Raw genomic sequence first — 14,830 nt, 5'->3', positions numbered from 1 at the left:
CCACATTATATTATTTAAATGTCCAGTTATCCACAACAACAAGAATTATAACACATGCAAAGAAACAAAAATGTATGGCACACACACACACACACACACACACACACACACACAAGCCATCAAAAAAAAAAAAGGCTCTTCTAAAGAAAAGGACTCCCTGGGCTTCCCTGGTGGCGCAGTGGTTGAGAGTCCGCCTGCCGATGCAGGGGACACGGGTTCGTGCCCTGGTCCGGGAAGATCCCACATGCCGCGGAGCGGCTGGGCCCGTGAGCCATGGCCGCTGAGCCTGCGCGTCTGGAGCCTGTGCCCCACAACGGGAGAGGCCACAACAGTGAGAGGCCTGCGTACCACAAAAAAAAAAAAAAAAAAAAAAAAGAAACTATAAAGAAAAGGACTCCCTGCTTCACTAGACAGCCCTTTCCACACGTGGACAACACTAATTCTTAACAAGCATTTCCCTGTTGAACACTGTCTTCCTAATAAGGATGCACTAGTCCTAATTCTGCTTTTAAGTGACTTGTCTTCCAAAAGGTAGCGAGCCATATTTGAAGTGTCATCACTTTCCCTTTAACCACTCTCTTCCCTAGGCTGAATATTCCTAGCTCTTTTATGTTTTCCAAATATACACACTTCAGCATCCTGACGATCTCTTTCTGGATGGTGTTGATTTTGTCAATGTTTCTTTGAAGATAAAACTGATTTCGCACTCTAAAAAACTAGAAAATGCAGTGAAATATTAAGACCATCCAGGCTGTTGTGAATGGGTTTGGATGCCAGTGAAGAAAGCTTTTCAGTGCCACCAGAAGAGGGGACATGGGATTGTATCAATATTGGTCACACTCAGGACCTGGCCTCCTTAGAGGTCACTGGGCCCAAAGATTGTCTCCCTGTTGAGGCGGGCAAGGGTCGTTTATTCAAAGCAAAGGTTCTAGTTAGACTCCTCAGTTTTTATAAACAAGTCAGTACTATTACTTCCACATTTAGTTTACAAAGATAACCCCCAAAGAAGACAGAATTTTAGTATTTAGTTTAGTAGTAAGTTTGTTAGCAGAATTCATTACATTATATTTTATTATGCTCTCTCAGGAACTCCTCAGAAAGAGGTGTTATCTACAGACTATTTAAAATAAATGAAATCAGTTGATGTCTCTAGGTACTCTAAATTGTATCCAAATGTCAAACCAGACCACCCAATTCTGCCACGCTGGCATGTGTCAACCTGTGCCCTTGCATATGATTTTCCACTCAAGTGTATTTTAATGTTACTGAAGAACACCATAAAGAAATTTCTCTATAAAATTTGTGAAAAATAATATTGAAGACATTTTCCTAGATAACTTAGAGTAGTAGATATAAAATCCTACTTGATAAAAATAGTTTTGGACTTTGCTCCCTTTGAAAAATTAGAATACTTGCCCTCCAAACATTAAAATGATGCAGGTGATTATGTGTCATTTCACCTGGGCTTTCAGAAAGCTCAGGGGCAAATACGAAAGTCAACCACAGTTATCCCATTTGCCTGCACATTAAGCATGTCCAACTACTCTTTCCTTAATCCTGACTTTCCATTGCTATTTATGTAGCTTTCCCTTCCAGTTTTATCGAGCTATAATTGACACACAGCATTGTATAAGTTTAGGGTGTACAGCATAATAATTTGACTTACATAGATCATGAGATGATTATCACAATAAGTTTAGTAAGCATCCATCGTCTCATATAGATACAACATAAAAGAAAAAGAGGAAACATTTTTTCCTGTGATGAGAACCCTTAGGATTACTCTCTTCACAACTTTCATATATAGCACACAGCGGCGTTAATTATATTAATCATGTTGTACATTACATCACGAGTACTTATTTATCTTATCCAATGCTACTTGTTTGTGTTATTCATCCATTGTATCCTTTTGTTGTATGCTGCATTAAATCCTTTAATAAAAACAGATACAAAGTATAAATATATAAATAAAAGCACAAATCTCTCTACACGGCCCACAATTTAATAGGAGGCATTGTTGAAACTTGCAGCATAGCAGGTATGTTGAATTACAGTGAACTATTTACACAATTACTTAAAGTTAAGGATTAACTTTCCAAAAGAATATTCCTCTTCCTGAGAAGACAGTATTTTTATAGATTTCTGTGTATAAAATAATTGTCTGCCTCAGCCACTCTTTAAATTCTTCATAGAAGCAGCTCCAGGGTTTACTGTCCATTCTGCATTACCCTCTTTGAAGTAATTCAGTCTGAACACAAGTTGGGAGCTTATTCTGAGCCAGTCAAATAATCATGCATAAGGTTTACACTTTTCAGTGTAAACTCGGACGTTTTTGTTGAAAAGGAAGACACTAAGTCTAGAGAAGAAAAAATGGAAATATGTCTCTATAATCTATTGTACTGTTCATAGATATTTAGTTGCATAAACAAACAGTTCTGTTGAGTGGGGCAAAAGGGGAAATAGAAATGTCAGAGTTCAAAACTGCATTCCATTTCACAAAGGTTTTTTTATTCAAAATAGGAAGGAACAGAATTGCATTTATTTGCTTTTCTCAAAATAAAATACTCTGAGTTGATTTATCCTGAATATGTTTTCTTCCTAGATAAAGCCACATTAATAACCTCAGATAATTCAAAGGTATGAAAAAGACAAGTTAGCTAGTCCACTTTACTTGCTGCAATATTAAAATTCTGGTCAAGGGCTTCCCTGGTGGCGCAGTGGTTGAGAATCCGCCTGCCGATGCAGGGGTCACGTGTTCGTGCCCTGGTCCGGGAAGATCCCACATGCCGCGGAGCAACTAAGCCCGTGAGCCATGGCCGCTAGGCCTGCGCGTCCGGAGCCTGTGCTCCGCAACGGGAGAGGCCACAGCAGTGAGAGGCCCGCATACCACAAAAAAAAAAAAAAAAAAAAAAAAAAAAAATTCTGGTCAACTGTAAATAACAACACCACCATTTTATCAGAGAAAAATCACTAAACCCCATATTTCCTGGAATCTATTTGAAGGCATGTCAGGATGCTTCATTTCACTTGAGGAAATTATACACTTGAAATTATTCTCTGATCTGTCTCCAAAATGAGTTTCTAAAATTAGAAGAACCCCCGTGGCTTTTCGGCACTCAATATTCACAAGCCACATCAAAAAATTAGGCAGACTTCTAATGTGCTTATGAAGATAAAGTGTAAATAAAATCTAGGTGCCAATACATGTCAGTATTGATATTCCTGTCATTGATTTTTCATAATAAACATAACTCCCAAGTTTGAAATGACTGTGTTAATTATCAGGCACAAATATATAATATTCAGACCTATTTATTTTAAAATTGAAAGCTGAGTGATAGCAGTTCATGAATTCATGAGCTTTAAAGAGGTTGGAACAAAAGTTCTCCACTGATAATCATAAGCTCTGCAGGGAAATAAATCCTTCCTTAAAAAAAAAAATTCAACAGCAAGTAATAAAATTCACTACAGGATTTTCTGTTCTCTTAAGAGTAAAGTTAGCCAAACCCATACATAGGGAGTGCAGTAGAGAAGTCTTCATGTATCTCAAAAAACAACAGGCCCTCACATCTCATTTAATCCTCACAAGTCCCCCATTAGAGAAGCACAATCCTCAAGTTTAAATGCCTGTGTTTATTGAACATTTGTCATTTTCACCAAAGATATGTGGTTATAAAGAAACTAGCTTCAGCAAACTCAGAAGGTGGTATTCTCCCTAGGGAGGTGGGGTCCAGGGGCAGGGGTTCCCTGCCTCACTGCGCAGAACATGTACAAAGCCCTCATCAGACGTCTCTCACTGGGTCCTTCTGTCACTTAAATATTTGTCCTTAAGAAGTGGGAAGGTGTGAAAACAAGCTAAGTGGGAAACCACATGAAGTCCCCAAAACCTTGACCTAAATTCTACCTTCAGCCAACACAAATAGAACTAGAAAATGTGTATTTTCCTGTATTACTAGCAACATTCAGGGCAATTTGGTTAGTTAAAAATCTAATCATAGATCACTTATTTTTCTATTTACTCGAATAAATATGTTAATAAGTTCCTGTTATTGTCATTAGCTACCACCATGCATTGAAGATTTGTATTTATTATGTGCCTAGTGGTTTGCTAAGGGTTTCTTAAGTAGCTCTATCTATTTTTATAAAACCATAATGAGATAGGTACTATTATTATCTCATTTAACAGACAAGAAAATTGAGGTTTAGAAGTGAAAAAAAATCTATAAACACTCAGCTTGCTCCTCACCGTGAACTCCACATCTTGAAATTTTAGTGCCTAACTGAAGTATGGGCTTTGGAATCAAATAGATCTGAGTTGAGACACTTACTAGCTCTATGAAATTGGACTAGGTCACCGAGCCTCTTTGTGCCTCACATTTCTCATCTGTAAAATGGAAATAATAATACTGTACCTTCACAGAAATGTTTTAGGGCTGAAATGATGTAATGTATGTAAAATGCTTGCTCACAGAGTTGTGTGCGTGTCTCCTACTTGAAAAATTCAATGTGTACTTTTCAATCCCTAATTTACTTTAACTCTCAGCTATTACTGTAGTAGATACTACAAACCCGCACTATTCTAAGGGTTGTAAAAACATGCTAATTCACTCACCAAACAACCTGAGATGTGTACTCTGGTTATCCTCACTTTACAGGTAATAAAAATGAAGCACAGAGAGATTTAAAACTTGCCCGAGGTCACACAGCTAATAAGGAGTAGAGGGAAGGTTTAACCCAAAGAGTCTAGTTTTGGAACCTAGCCTTAACGTCTGAACCACGTTTCCTCTCTAAGGAAAACTCATTCTTAGAATCTTCTCCTTCTTTGACTTTCAGGACACTGTTTTCCATTTCTTCTCTACCTACAATAGGTGCCTTCTCCACTGCCCTTATGGGTTTCCATTTCCCAACTTCTGTCCTCTGCTGCATACCTTACACCATCTCTTTGTGTGGTCTTACCTCCTCCTGTGCATGTATTGCCTCATACACACTGATAACACCTGTCAACTGACAGTCCCCCCACCTGCTCTAGGCTGTTCTCTACTCTTCACGGTAGGTAGCATTTTCTAGGGGAACACAGCCTCCCAGCCAGAGACCACATTTCCCAGCCTCCCTTGCATCTAAGCACAGCCATGTGAGCCAAGAGAATGCTCACATTCTCTTGAGGGCAGAGCTTCATGCACTGGACTTTCTCCTTCCTACTTCCTCCTCCTCCCAATTGATTGGAACTGCAGGAAAACAGGGTCGTCTTTGGAAGACAGGTGTCATAAAAGGTGACGCTATCTCACCCCTGGGTCCCTGGGGGAACTTGTGCAGCAGGGCTACCTGGCAGCCTGGACCAGCTGAGTGGTGCATGAGAGAGAAGTAGAGTCCTACCTCATCCAAGCCGTTGTATCTGGAGTTAGCACTTTCCTAATCAGTGCACACGAAACCCAGATCTCTGGCTGAGTTCTGTCTCCTGAGCTTCATACTTCCTGCTGGGTTTCTGCACATGGAGGACTTGACAGGAACCTTAAACCCAGCATTTTCAAAATGGAACGAATCAAATCCTATCACTCCCCTCAATGAACAGCTTTCTCATCTCTCTAGGGTCCAAGTCAATGTCAGGTGTCCTTGTCCTTGCACCTTCCCTGTCACTCACGCCCCACACCCACCCCAATCATCATTCAGTTCATTCTCCCTCTTAAATATCTTTCATATTCATCTTCTCCTTGCCCTCCTCAGTGGCACACCTGAATTCCAGCCCTTATAATCACTCACAATGAATTATCTGCACAGTTTCCTGTGGGGCGCGGCAAAGCGTTGCCGCAAAGCAGGATAGAAAAAGCTGAATCATCCATCCTGTAGCCAGTGCGCATGCGTTGGAATATGCTAACAAGGTTTTGGAGCAGTAACCAGTCCGAAGGTGACGCGTGGCCATGCCTCCGATATGAACCAGTCAGAGACTTGCACAGTACCCCGAATCTTATATAGGCAGCTGCCGTTTAGGCTGCGGCGTCTTCCTTCCATCTTTCTATAACCAAGCTGTACTCCAATAAAGTGTGATACAAGAAGAATCTAGCGTGTGGTGACTGTTATTCTGCTGGTCAGACGCAGCTCGCCATAGTTTCCTACCTGATTTCCCCCCTCCCCCCCGTCAAGACCCAATTCTCACCTCAACTCAGCTCCACAGTGCCAACCTAATGATTTTTTAAGCACAAATCTAAAATTGTTACTTTGTGCAGTACTTTTTCAGGTCAAAATATTATAATGGCTTTCATATCAGTACCTTCTAAAGGCAAAATTTGCAAGTCTCTACTAATAGAGTACAAGAGGAAAAGTTGTTTGAATACTGAATAGGTAACAGGAAGCTCACACCTGAACTATGCTGAGAAAGAGAATGAAAGAAAAGAAGAAGGCATTTGTATACCTGAAGCAAAACTGGCAGAATAATTCGAGGCCTGATTAGATCAAGTGAAGCTTGAATATAAAAGGGATTCATCTCCCCTCCACCAAGACCAAACTCCTCCTACAGGGCTTCAGATGATAAAACAGATATCACTCCAAGTCCGAGTCACCTTGATCCCTGCCAGCAGTTACGGAGGAGTTAATGAAGTCAGCAGAGAGGCACGAGGGAGGGTCGTTGCCTTTATACAAAAGAACCCTGAGAATGGAACTTCTTAGGTATATTCCATCTAAATAACCACTGGGCTTGAAAGCTGCCTATGTTTCACTATCTGGGCAGGAGATTCTTTGTGTGTTTATCTGGGAATGGAGCTTCCTTATTAATCAATCAGAATCCCATGACAACTCTCTTCTCAGTTTCACTTTCCTAACAATGTCTCAAATTTGTGAACCTGTCTGTCGCTTCATTCGGCAACCACTCGCAGACTTCAGGATAAGATGCGTGCAATTAGCAGGATATACAGGGCTCTTCATAAGCCAGCGTCTGCCCTGTCCAGCTCTCCTCATGCCAGTGCTACCGCTGTGCTGTCTTGCTTCCAGCTCTAACCCTGCACCATTGCCTCTGCCTGAAATGCCCTTTTGGGCCCCGTACCCAAATGATTTCTGCAACTGGCTAACAGTGGCAATGAAGGACTGCCTACCCAGTGTCAGGCTCCTTTCTGTGTCCCAATCAAGATCATCTCATTCCTACCTCTTCTTTTAGCCACTGATGTGAGGATCATTTCTGTGCAGATGTGATCAAACTCACATCAGTGCAACTGGATGGTACCTGACCAGGGGCCTAAGCTGCTGCCTCTTGCTCCCTGCCTTGGGCTTCTCTTTCAACACTTGCCCCTAATTTTGTTTCTTTGGGGTGTGCAAAGTTACTTGGTCCCAAGAAGAATCTCACTAGCAGCTTAAGAGCAGGATTCCCTGGGAGAAAAATAATCCATCCCACAACTAGGTAGAGATTGCCATAAGGCCACACCCCCATTTCCCCACCATGTCCTTTTGTACCCACAATACTCTGCCCTGTTTCTTCCTCTGGCTCTGAAGCGCTGAGATAATATTTCTATGTGTAAGACGTTGTGTGTGAAAATTATAAAAGTTGTTTCTATTAGTCAAAGCAGACTCACCTTTCTAATTCTAACAAAGATGTCGACAGGGGAAGAGTGTTAATAAAAAGTGTTGAGGGCTGAGGTACTTCCCCCCAAAACTGTACGTGGATTATAAAACAAATATCATTTGCCAAGGACAGCAGCGTGCAAAGGAGATGGGTGAGGAAGGACTTCCAATCTGGGTGAGGGCTGAATTCTTAACTCTCAGCTCACAGAAAGGTTAATACACAACTGAGAGAATAAAAACCTCAGACAAGCCGTCCCACAGGGTCACCATGAGCTGCCCCCAGCTTTAACCTGGGGGGGCACCCCTGCATGTCCATTTACTATCTGCGAGCATCGGAGACCTATACACACCATCACCATCTGGGTTCTTCAGCCAGCAAGTCAGGACTCAGAAAGATCACATCCCCTTCACTTTCATACCCCTGCCCTCTTCCATCTCTTTATTTGTATGTAGAGGTTTTCTGTTACTCAGAAAAGAAATAAACAACCTTCTAAAGAGGCAGAAATGGTGTGGAGCAAAATCATTTGCTGCAAAGGAAATTATTAAGAGTATTTGATATTCAAACCCAATATGCCATGGAACATATCAAGACGAAGCGTCCAAAGAAAAAGTGTCCCAAAGGCACACAGCTTCGTAGAAACCATCTTTCGGTCTGGCCCTTACATAACCTCTGTGAATAACTATTCTGAAGAAGCAGTCAATCTCTTTTAACAGTAGTTTTTCTCCTAACTACAAAACAAAGAAATGTGGTTTTGGAAGTATATTTTACTTGACTCTCTCCCTCTTGGTTTTACATTTTGAGTTGGTCCATTTGAAGTAGGGCCTGTTGTGAGCTTGTTTACATCCATTTATTTTTCTTGAGGTGGCATACAGAGGAGGAAAATGCCATTTCAGTTTCTTTGAGGAGGTGTTTTTGCTTCGTTTCCTATCTGAGAGCAAACACTGTAACTATTACCTACAACTGTGGTTCTTCACACTTTTAGGTATGGAGCCCCAAGAAAAGCTGATGAAAGCTATGGATCCTACTCACCGAAAAATGCATATAAAATATCAAAAACAATTTCAACAATACCACTTTTCTCTTGAAGCCCATCCAAGAACACAGGTCTGTGGGCAAGGGGTTAGAAGTTCCCTGTTCTACCAAAACTTCTTTTCTACCAGCCTTCTTTATTCTTTCTCTCTTCTTATTCTCCAATCAAGTCTAGAACTTTAGTAACTGATATGATGGAAAACTCGGCAGGTGAAAGAAGGAAGAGACGCATCTAAGTCCTGTATTTTACCAACTTAAACTCTGAGGTTTTGCTGAAGCCAAGTCTCACACCCACTATTTAGAGAGTGTGGTTACACAAACAGTCCCAAATTGCAGGGTAGGAAGCAGTCAGGAATCATTGGTCCAGGCCACCTCCAGGGGGGCTTTTACACTGCAGTTCCTTAGGCTAAAAAAATACTCTTCAATGGATCTTTGCATGGCTGGATCCTTCTCACCAACTGGTCTCAGTTCAAATATCACCTCCTAAGACAGCCTGTTCCTAACATCCTATCTTAAATAATTCCCTCACCAATAAAGCCATTCTTTAGCACATGACCCTATTCAGAGTCTTCAAAGTGCTTACCGCCACCTGAAATGATTTTTTTTTTTTTTTTTTTGCGGTTCGCGGGCCTCTCACTGTTGTGGCCTCTCCCGTTGCGGAGCACAGGCTCCCGGACGCGCAGGCTCAGCGGCCATGGCTCACGGGCCCAGCCGCTCCGCGGCACGTGGGATCCTCCCGGACCGGGGCACGAACCCGCGTCCCCTGCATCGGCAGGCGGACCTGAAATGATTTTTTATTGCTGTTTTTTTCCTGTTAAATGTCTATATCCTTAACTAAAACATAAGTTATACCGGAGGAGAGGTTTTTGTCTGAAACTTTTTCCATGGTATCTTCAGCGTTCACAATAGCACTTGGAACCCAGTAGGTACTCAAAACTGTTTGAATGAATGAATGGGATAGAACCAAATTGAGGGTCAGAGATAGTTTTATCTGTGGATTTTTAAATCTATACTTTTATACAAGTGGACAGCTCATTATGGATATTTGAGGAGCTGTGTGCCAAACCCAACAATACCACTGATGGAAATGTTTTAAAAATGTGCGATTGTTGCTGTATTTCCGCTCTGTCGTTTTTCACAGATTTCAAATATGTCATAAAATATGACATATGGGTCAGGGACCATGCAGGCCACCAGATGGTTGAGAATGATTTATTTCCTTGATTTCAGACTACTGAAGAAAGACTGCAGGAAGAAAGTCAGTTCTTATCTCTAAGCTTACAGAATATGAAAGATAAAAGGGACCTTGAAGTTCATCTAGTCCAGATTCACTCTTAATTTAAAAATCCATTCTACCCACCAATGACATAGTTATCTGACCTGGACTTTAATATTTTTAGTGATGAGACACTCACGATTTTACAAGAGAACCTTTCTCACAACTGGACGGATTTTGATGAGCAAGGTCTTCCGTCGATTGATTCAAAATTTCCTTCCTGTAACTTCTGGCCCTTGGCGCAACAATGAATAAGTCTAATTCCTGTTCAGAATGATGAACTTTGAAATGTTTGAAGACCTCTAAAATATCTCCTTTCAGTACTTCAGAATAAATTTCCCAAATACCAACAGCTGTCCCTCACTTGTTCACCCTTTCACACCCCTCATCTTTCAGGTGGATGATCTCTGGGCACACTGCAATGAGGAAACGTATGTTCTCCTGGGCAAAGTGGAACTAAGCCTTAGTTTTAATGATGGATTTAATTGTACTTTTGCCATAAAGCTACTAAGTGATCCACTTTTGTAAGTCAGCTATGCATATAATTATGCATTATGTTACCAATATCAGCATCTGTTATTAATTATAAAATGCAAAAGCAGATTACTCTGATATAATGAACCTCTGTCTCTGCTGGAAGTCTGTCTAAAGAACATCTCGTAACTGATAATGTCAGCTTGCGTTTCAAAGTCTTTTGATGAAAATATGAGAAAACTTTTAAAATAATATGGGCCATCAATTTGCACTTGCACAGTAGTGTGGTTTCTTTTCATCTTAAAATTCATGTAACAAGCAATTATAGACATCCGGAAATTAAAGTGTCTCATTATGAACACTACTAGCAAAAGTGAATTACAGTTTTAAACAAAAAAATTTTATTAAATGTTTAATTGACTGCTTTTCAACTAAATAATAAAACTGAAGTGAATCTGTCCATACTCAGTCTTTGTGGGAAGATATGGATAATTCATTCATGTTTTGTCATTCTCAGGATCAATATTGGTTATATCATGTTACCAGTGTTAATCACTAAAGAAAGTAGAAATTATTATATATGTAGCCCAATAATTCCCCATATTGACTTGCCACTCCTAAAAACTAACAAACGGATTAAGTTCACACGAGGAAAGTGGATAGGTTTCAATTCACATGTCTACACTTACATCTATACTGTAATCCTCTGGGGTTTTTTGGTTTTGGATTTTTCTGCAAAATCGTTTATTATCCCAGGAGGAGGCTCTCCTTGGGGCTTATATCTTAATAAATAAATGTCTGTCTGTAATCATCTGTTTTTTAAAACCTAGTGGTAAGTTATAATGTATTTGAATATACACAATTACATCTGCATCTAATATTATCTTAGAAATATTAAGCTTGATTTCCTGTTTTATAAAATCAATAGGACTTTAACTGGTGAACTTGTTAGGTGACCATCCCTACTACAGACACGAACCAATATTTACCTTTCACTCAGAAAAAAAAATATAACATAATCACTGAGGAACTCAGAGACACTGACTCAATAATTCTTCGTTTCATATACAATATCTTGTATATTCCTTTTCATTCAAAGCCAAAATGCTACTAAGCATAATATGTTTAAAATGATAACATCCAAACACAATACCTTCCAGTAGTGTGAGGCATGACTATAAGTATTTTGATTATCTTTTAAAATAAACACCTGAGTTATTCAGTTGCTTCAACAATTCTTGTTAAGAGATAAATTTCATCCCCTCTAAATTCATATGTTAAGTACCTAATCTCCAGTACCTCAGAATGTGATCTTATTTGGAAGTAGAATCCTTGCAGATATAATTAGTTAAGATGAGGTCATACTGGAGAAGGGTGGGCCCCTAGTCTAATAGGACTGGTGTCCTTATGAAAAAGGGAAATTTGGAGACAGATGCAAACAGGGAGAATGGCATGTAAGGACAAAGGCAGAGATCTGGGTGATGCTTCTACAAGCCAAGGAACACCAATGATTCCCACCAAACCACCAGAAGCTGAGGGAGAGGCATAGGCATAGATTCTTCCTCATATGTCTCAGAAGGCACCAACCTTGCTGACTTATAGCCTTTAGAACTGTGAGACAATAAATATCTGTTGTTCAAGTTACTCACTTTGTGGTACTTTCCTGCCCTAGAAAGACCAACACAATTCTGAATCTCTTAAAGATATTTGGCACTCCTCTTTGTGGCCTGCCTTCGGAGTCCAAAGCACTTTATTTTGGGTATCCTTAAATGTGGCAAAGGCTTGTCCTCTAAGATGAATCTTTTAACAGTCAAAAGTTATTCATCTCTAAGACATGAATGAAATGAAACATTTGTGTGGGTAATCCAGCATCTTTTTCAAATTCATTAATTTACACTATAAATTAATAAAACTGATTTTCGTGCATCTCTACAGCTGACTTTGGCAGACAGCCTAAAAGATGTTTTGAACAATAACAGTATTTCTAGGGAAAAACAGATGTGTGTTTGTAGACTACAATGAAACCTTCTATAAAGATGGAACTGTCTTATATCTGTGTTCGCCTACACAGGAACTGCTAGTCCCAAGTGGCTGTTGAGCCCTTAAAATGTGCCTAGTGCAACTGAGGAAATGCAATTTTTATTTTATTTTATTTTAATTGAAATAGCCACTTTGGGCTTCCCTGGCAGCGCAGTGGTTGAGAGTCCGCCTGCCGATGCAGGGGACACAGGTTCGTGCCCTGGTCCGGGAGGATCCCACGTGCCGCGGAGCGGCTGGGCCCGTGAACCATGGCCGCTGAGCCTGTGCGTCCGGAGCCTGTGCCCCGCAACCGGAGAGGCCACAGCAGTGAGAGGCCCGCATACCGCAAAAAAATAAAAATAAAATAAATAAAAATACTTTATTAAAAAAAAAAAAGAAATAGCCACTTGTAGCTATTGGCTACTATACTGGAAGGTGTAGCTCTAGATTTTAATTTGAAAATAGGATTCCCCTGCTAACAAAGTTTGAAAATCACCATTAAAAATGAAGGAATAGGAAAGCTTCTGCTAACAAAGGAATAACGGATGATTCTGATGAATTCTCCCGGAAAACATAAATATGCAAGTTTCTTAGCTACTTGATAACTGACTTTAATCCCACTGAGCATCTATCATTAAATCAGCTAAAACTAACATCACTGATCATTAGCCAGCAGGGGGACCTGAAGAGTCGAGGACAGCATTTTCTCTGGAGAGTAGAAGGGTTTGGGGGGTTTTGGTTTTGGGGGGTTTTTTGTCCACACCCCCGCCCCCATGTTTTAGTTTATATGGCAGCCCTAAATATACATTCTGCTCAAGAACTGCAAACCTTGTCTTTCTGAATGTCCAGAGTTAGTCACATACTCTGCATGTCTGTTTTTAAAGCACTCTTAGGAAGTGACAATAGAGCTTGGTTCTAGACGATACAGTTCAAAATCCAATTAATTCTAAAACCTAGTCTTTCCAAATTTACTTTGTTAAAATGTGATTAGTACTCAGATTTTTATATTAACTTTTAGCTTTGTCCTCTTTCTCCACATTACAGAGGAAAAAAATTTTCGGGTCCCTCATATTTAGACAGAAGAGGAAAATTGCATTGGCATGTTGTTGATTCTTTACTTCCATGATAAGTTAATGACACATGGCCTTACCTCTTGATAAAGGTCACTGAGATCTTCCTGGTGGGCCTGTTTGGAACATCCTGGGAATTCCCTAACACAACAGGAATCTGGGGGCCAGTCCATTTCTGTCATTTCCAGCCAGTCGGTGAAATAGACAACTCCACAGCACTTGAACTGCAAAAGAATGACTGGTCAGGCTCAGAAACAACAAAAATATTTTCTTAACTTATGGGAGACTGAACGTTAGATTTCTTAAATATTTGCACCCAGAGCTAAAGTCACTTCTGTCATCACCCAATGATATGTGCACATTTTATGTTGACAACAGAAATGTAAGAGAGGACTCCATAATGGAACAATTCTGAACAATAATGCCCATAACACATGAAGACAGATCAGGCATGACTGAGTCTTACCTCCCCTCAAATGTAAAATCCTCTACAAGTGATCACATAGCAGCAAAGTTAATACACACTAACAAAACAAATAGCTGAAATCTTATATTTAACAATTAAACCTCTAGCTACTAGGGAATATTTGATCAATCTATTTGCATATTGCCTAGTTACCAACTTAATCGCTTAACAAATTCAAATATTATATTAAAAGTTTCCGCAATCTCTGCAGAAAGATTTTTGGCCAACAGCCCACATCACAGAGATTACCCAACTCGATTCATTAACCAGTAAATTTCCAAAAATTTCTGAGATGTAAACATAGGTTTGGTCAACAAATTTTTATTCAACCGAGTGAGAATCTTGAAAAAAACTGTCATATTCTATCACCATACTCTCAGAAGAAATGATGTGTCCTCAGTGTCAATAAAGTTGGATTTAAGACAAACTATGTTGTCTTTGTTTCTTTTTAGTCTCATTTCACCAACTATTAACAAAAACCTCCTCTGGCCAAAGTTTAGAAACCCTGCTTAAGGACATATGTAGATTAGATTCAGAGTAATTAACTATGAAAACTTTCTGTCCTTGGGTAGAGGGTGGTTATAGTCAAAAACAAGGGTTATGTACGGGCAGTCATGGAGAAGAATTTTGCCAGGAGTGACTGGCTTTGCAAATTATGTAGCCCAACAAATCAACCTGTGTTCAGGATTAACACTGTATTGTAAAATATCACAATCCACCATTTCAAAATTTCAAGTAAAATAAACTTCAAAGAATTCTGAACTTCTTAGGTAAAATGAAACAAGGAAATACAAAAAAATGATTTTACATTTTTTCACTTGCTTAAATATCTAATTTTTAAAGAGAAGAAAAAATGGTCATGAAGAACCTAGGGGCGAGACGGGAATAAAGACACAGACCTACTAGAGAATGGACTTGAGGATACAGGGAGGGGGAAGGGTAAGCTG

At 39.9% G+C, this 14,830-nt stretch overlaps 1 protein-coding gene across 4 annotated transcripts in view; it reads right to left on the bottom strand.

The window, feature by feature from the left end:
• The window catches only part of TSPAN12 (tetraspanin 12), a 68,010-nt gene that overhangs the window by 6,155 nt on the left and 47,025 nt on the right, over positions 1-14,830 (bottom strand). For all 4 annotated transcript variants that reach the window (XM_059075071.2, XM_067042287.1, XM_059075072.2 and 1 more), the window contains one exon: positions 13,498-13,641. In XM_059075071.2, coding sequence (XP_058931054.1) covers positions 13,498-13,641 — 144 coding nt within the window. The remainder of the gene's footprint in view (positions 1-13,497; positions 13,642-14,830) is intronic.

Source organism: Kogia breviceps, chromosome 9 (assembly GCF_026419965.1).
Source record: "Kogia breviceps isolate mKogBre1 chromosome 9, mKogBre1 haplotype 1, whole genome shotgun sequence".
Classification (NCBI taxonomy): Eukaryota; Metazoa; Chordata; class Mammalia; order Artiodactyla; family Physeteridae; genus Kogia; species Kogia breviceps.
Note: the sequence above shows the minus strand (reverse complement) of the source record. Positions and strands in the feature narration are given on the sequence as shown.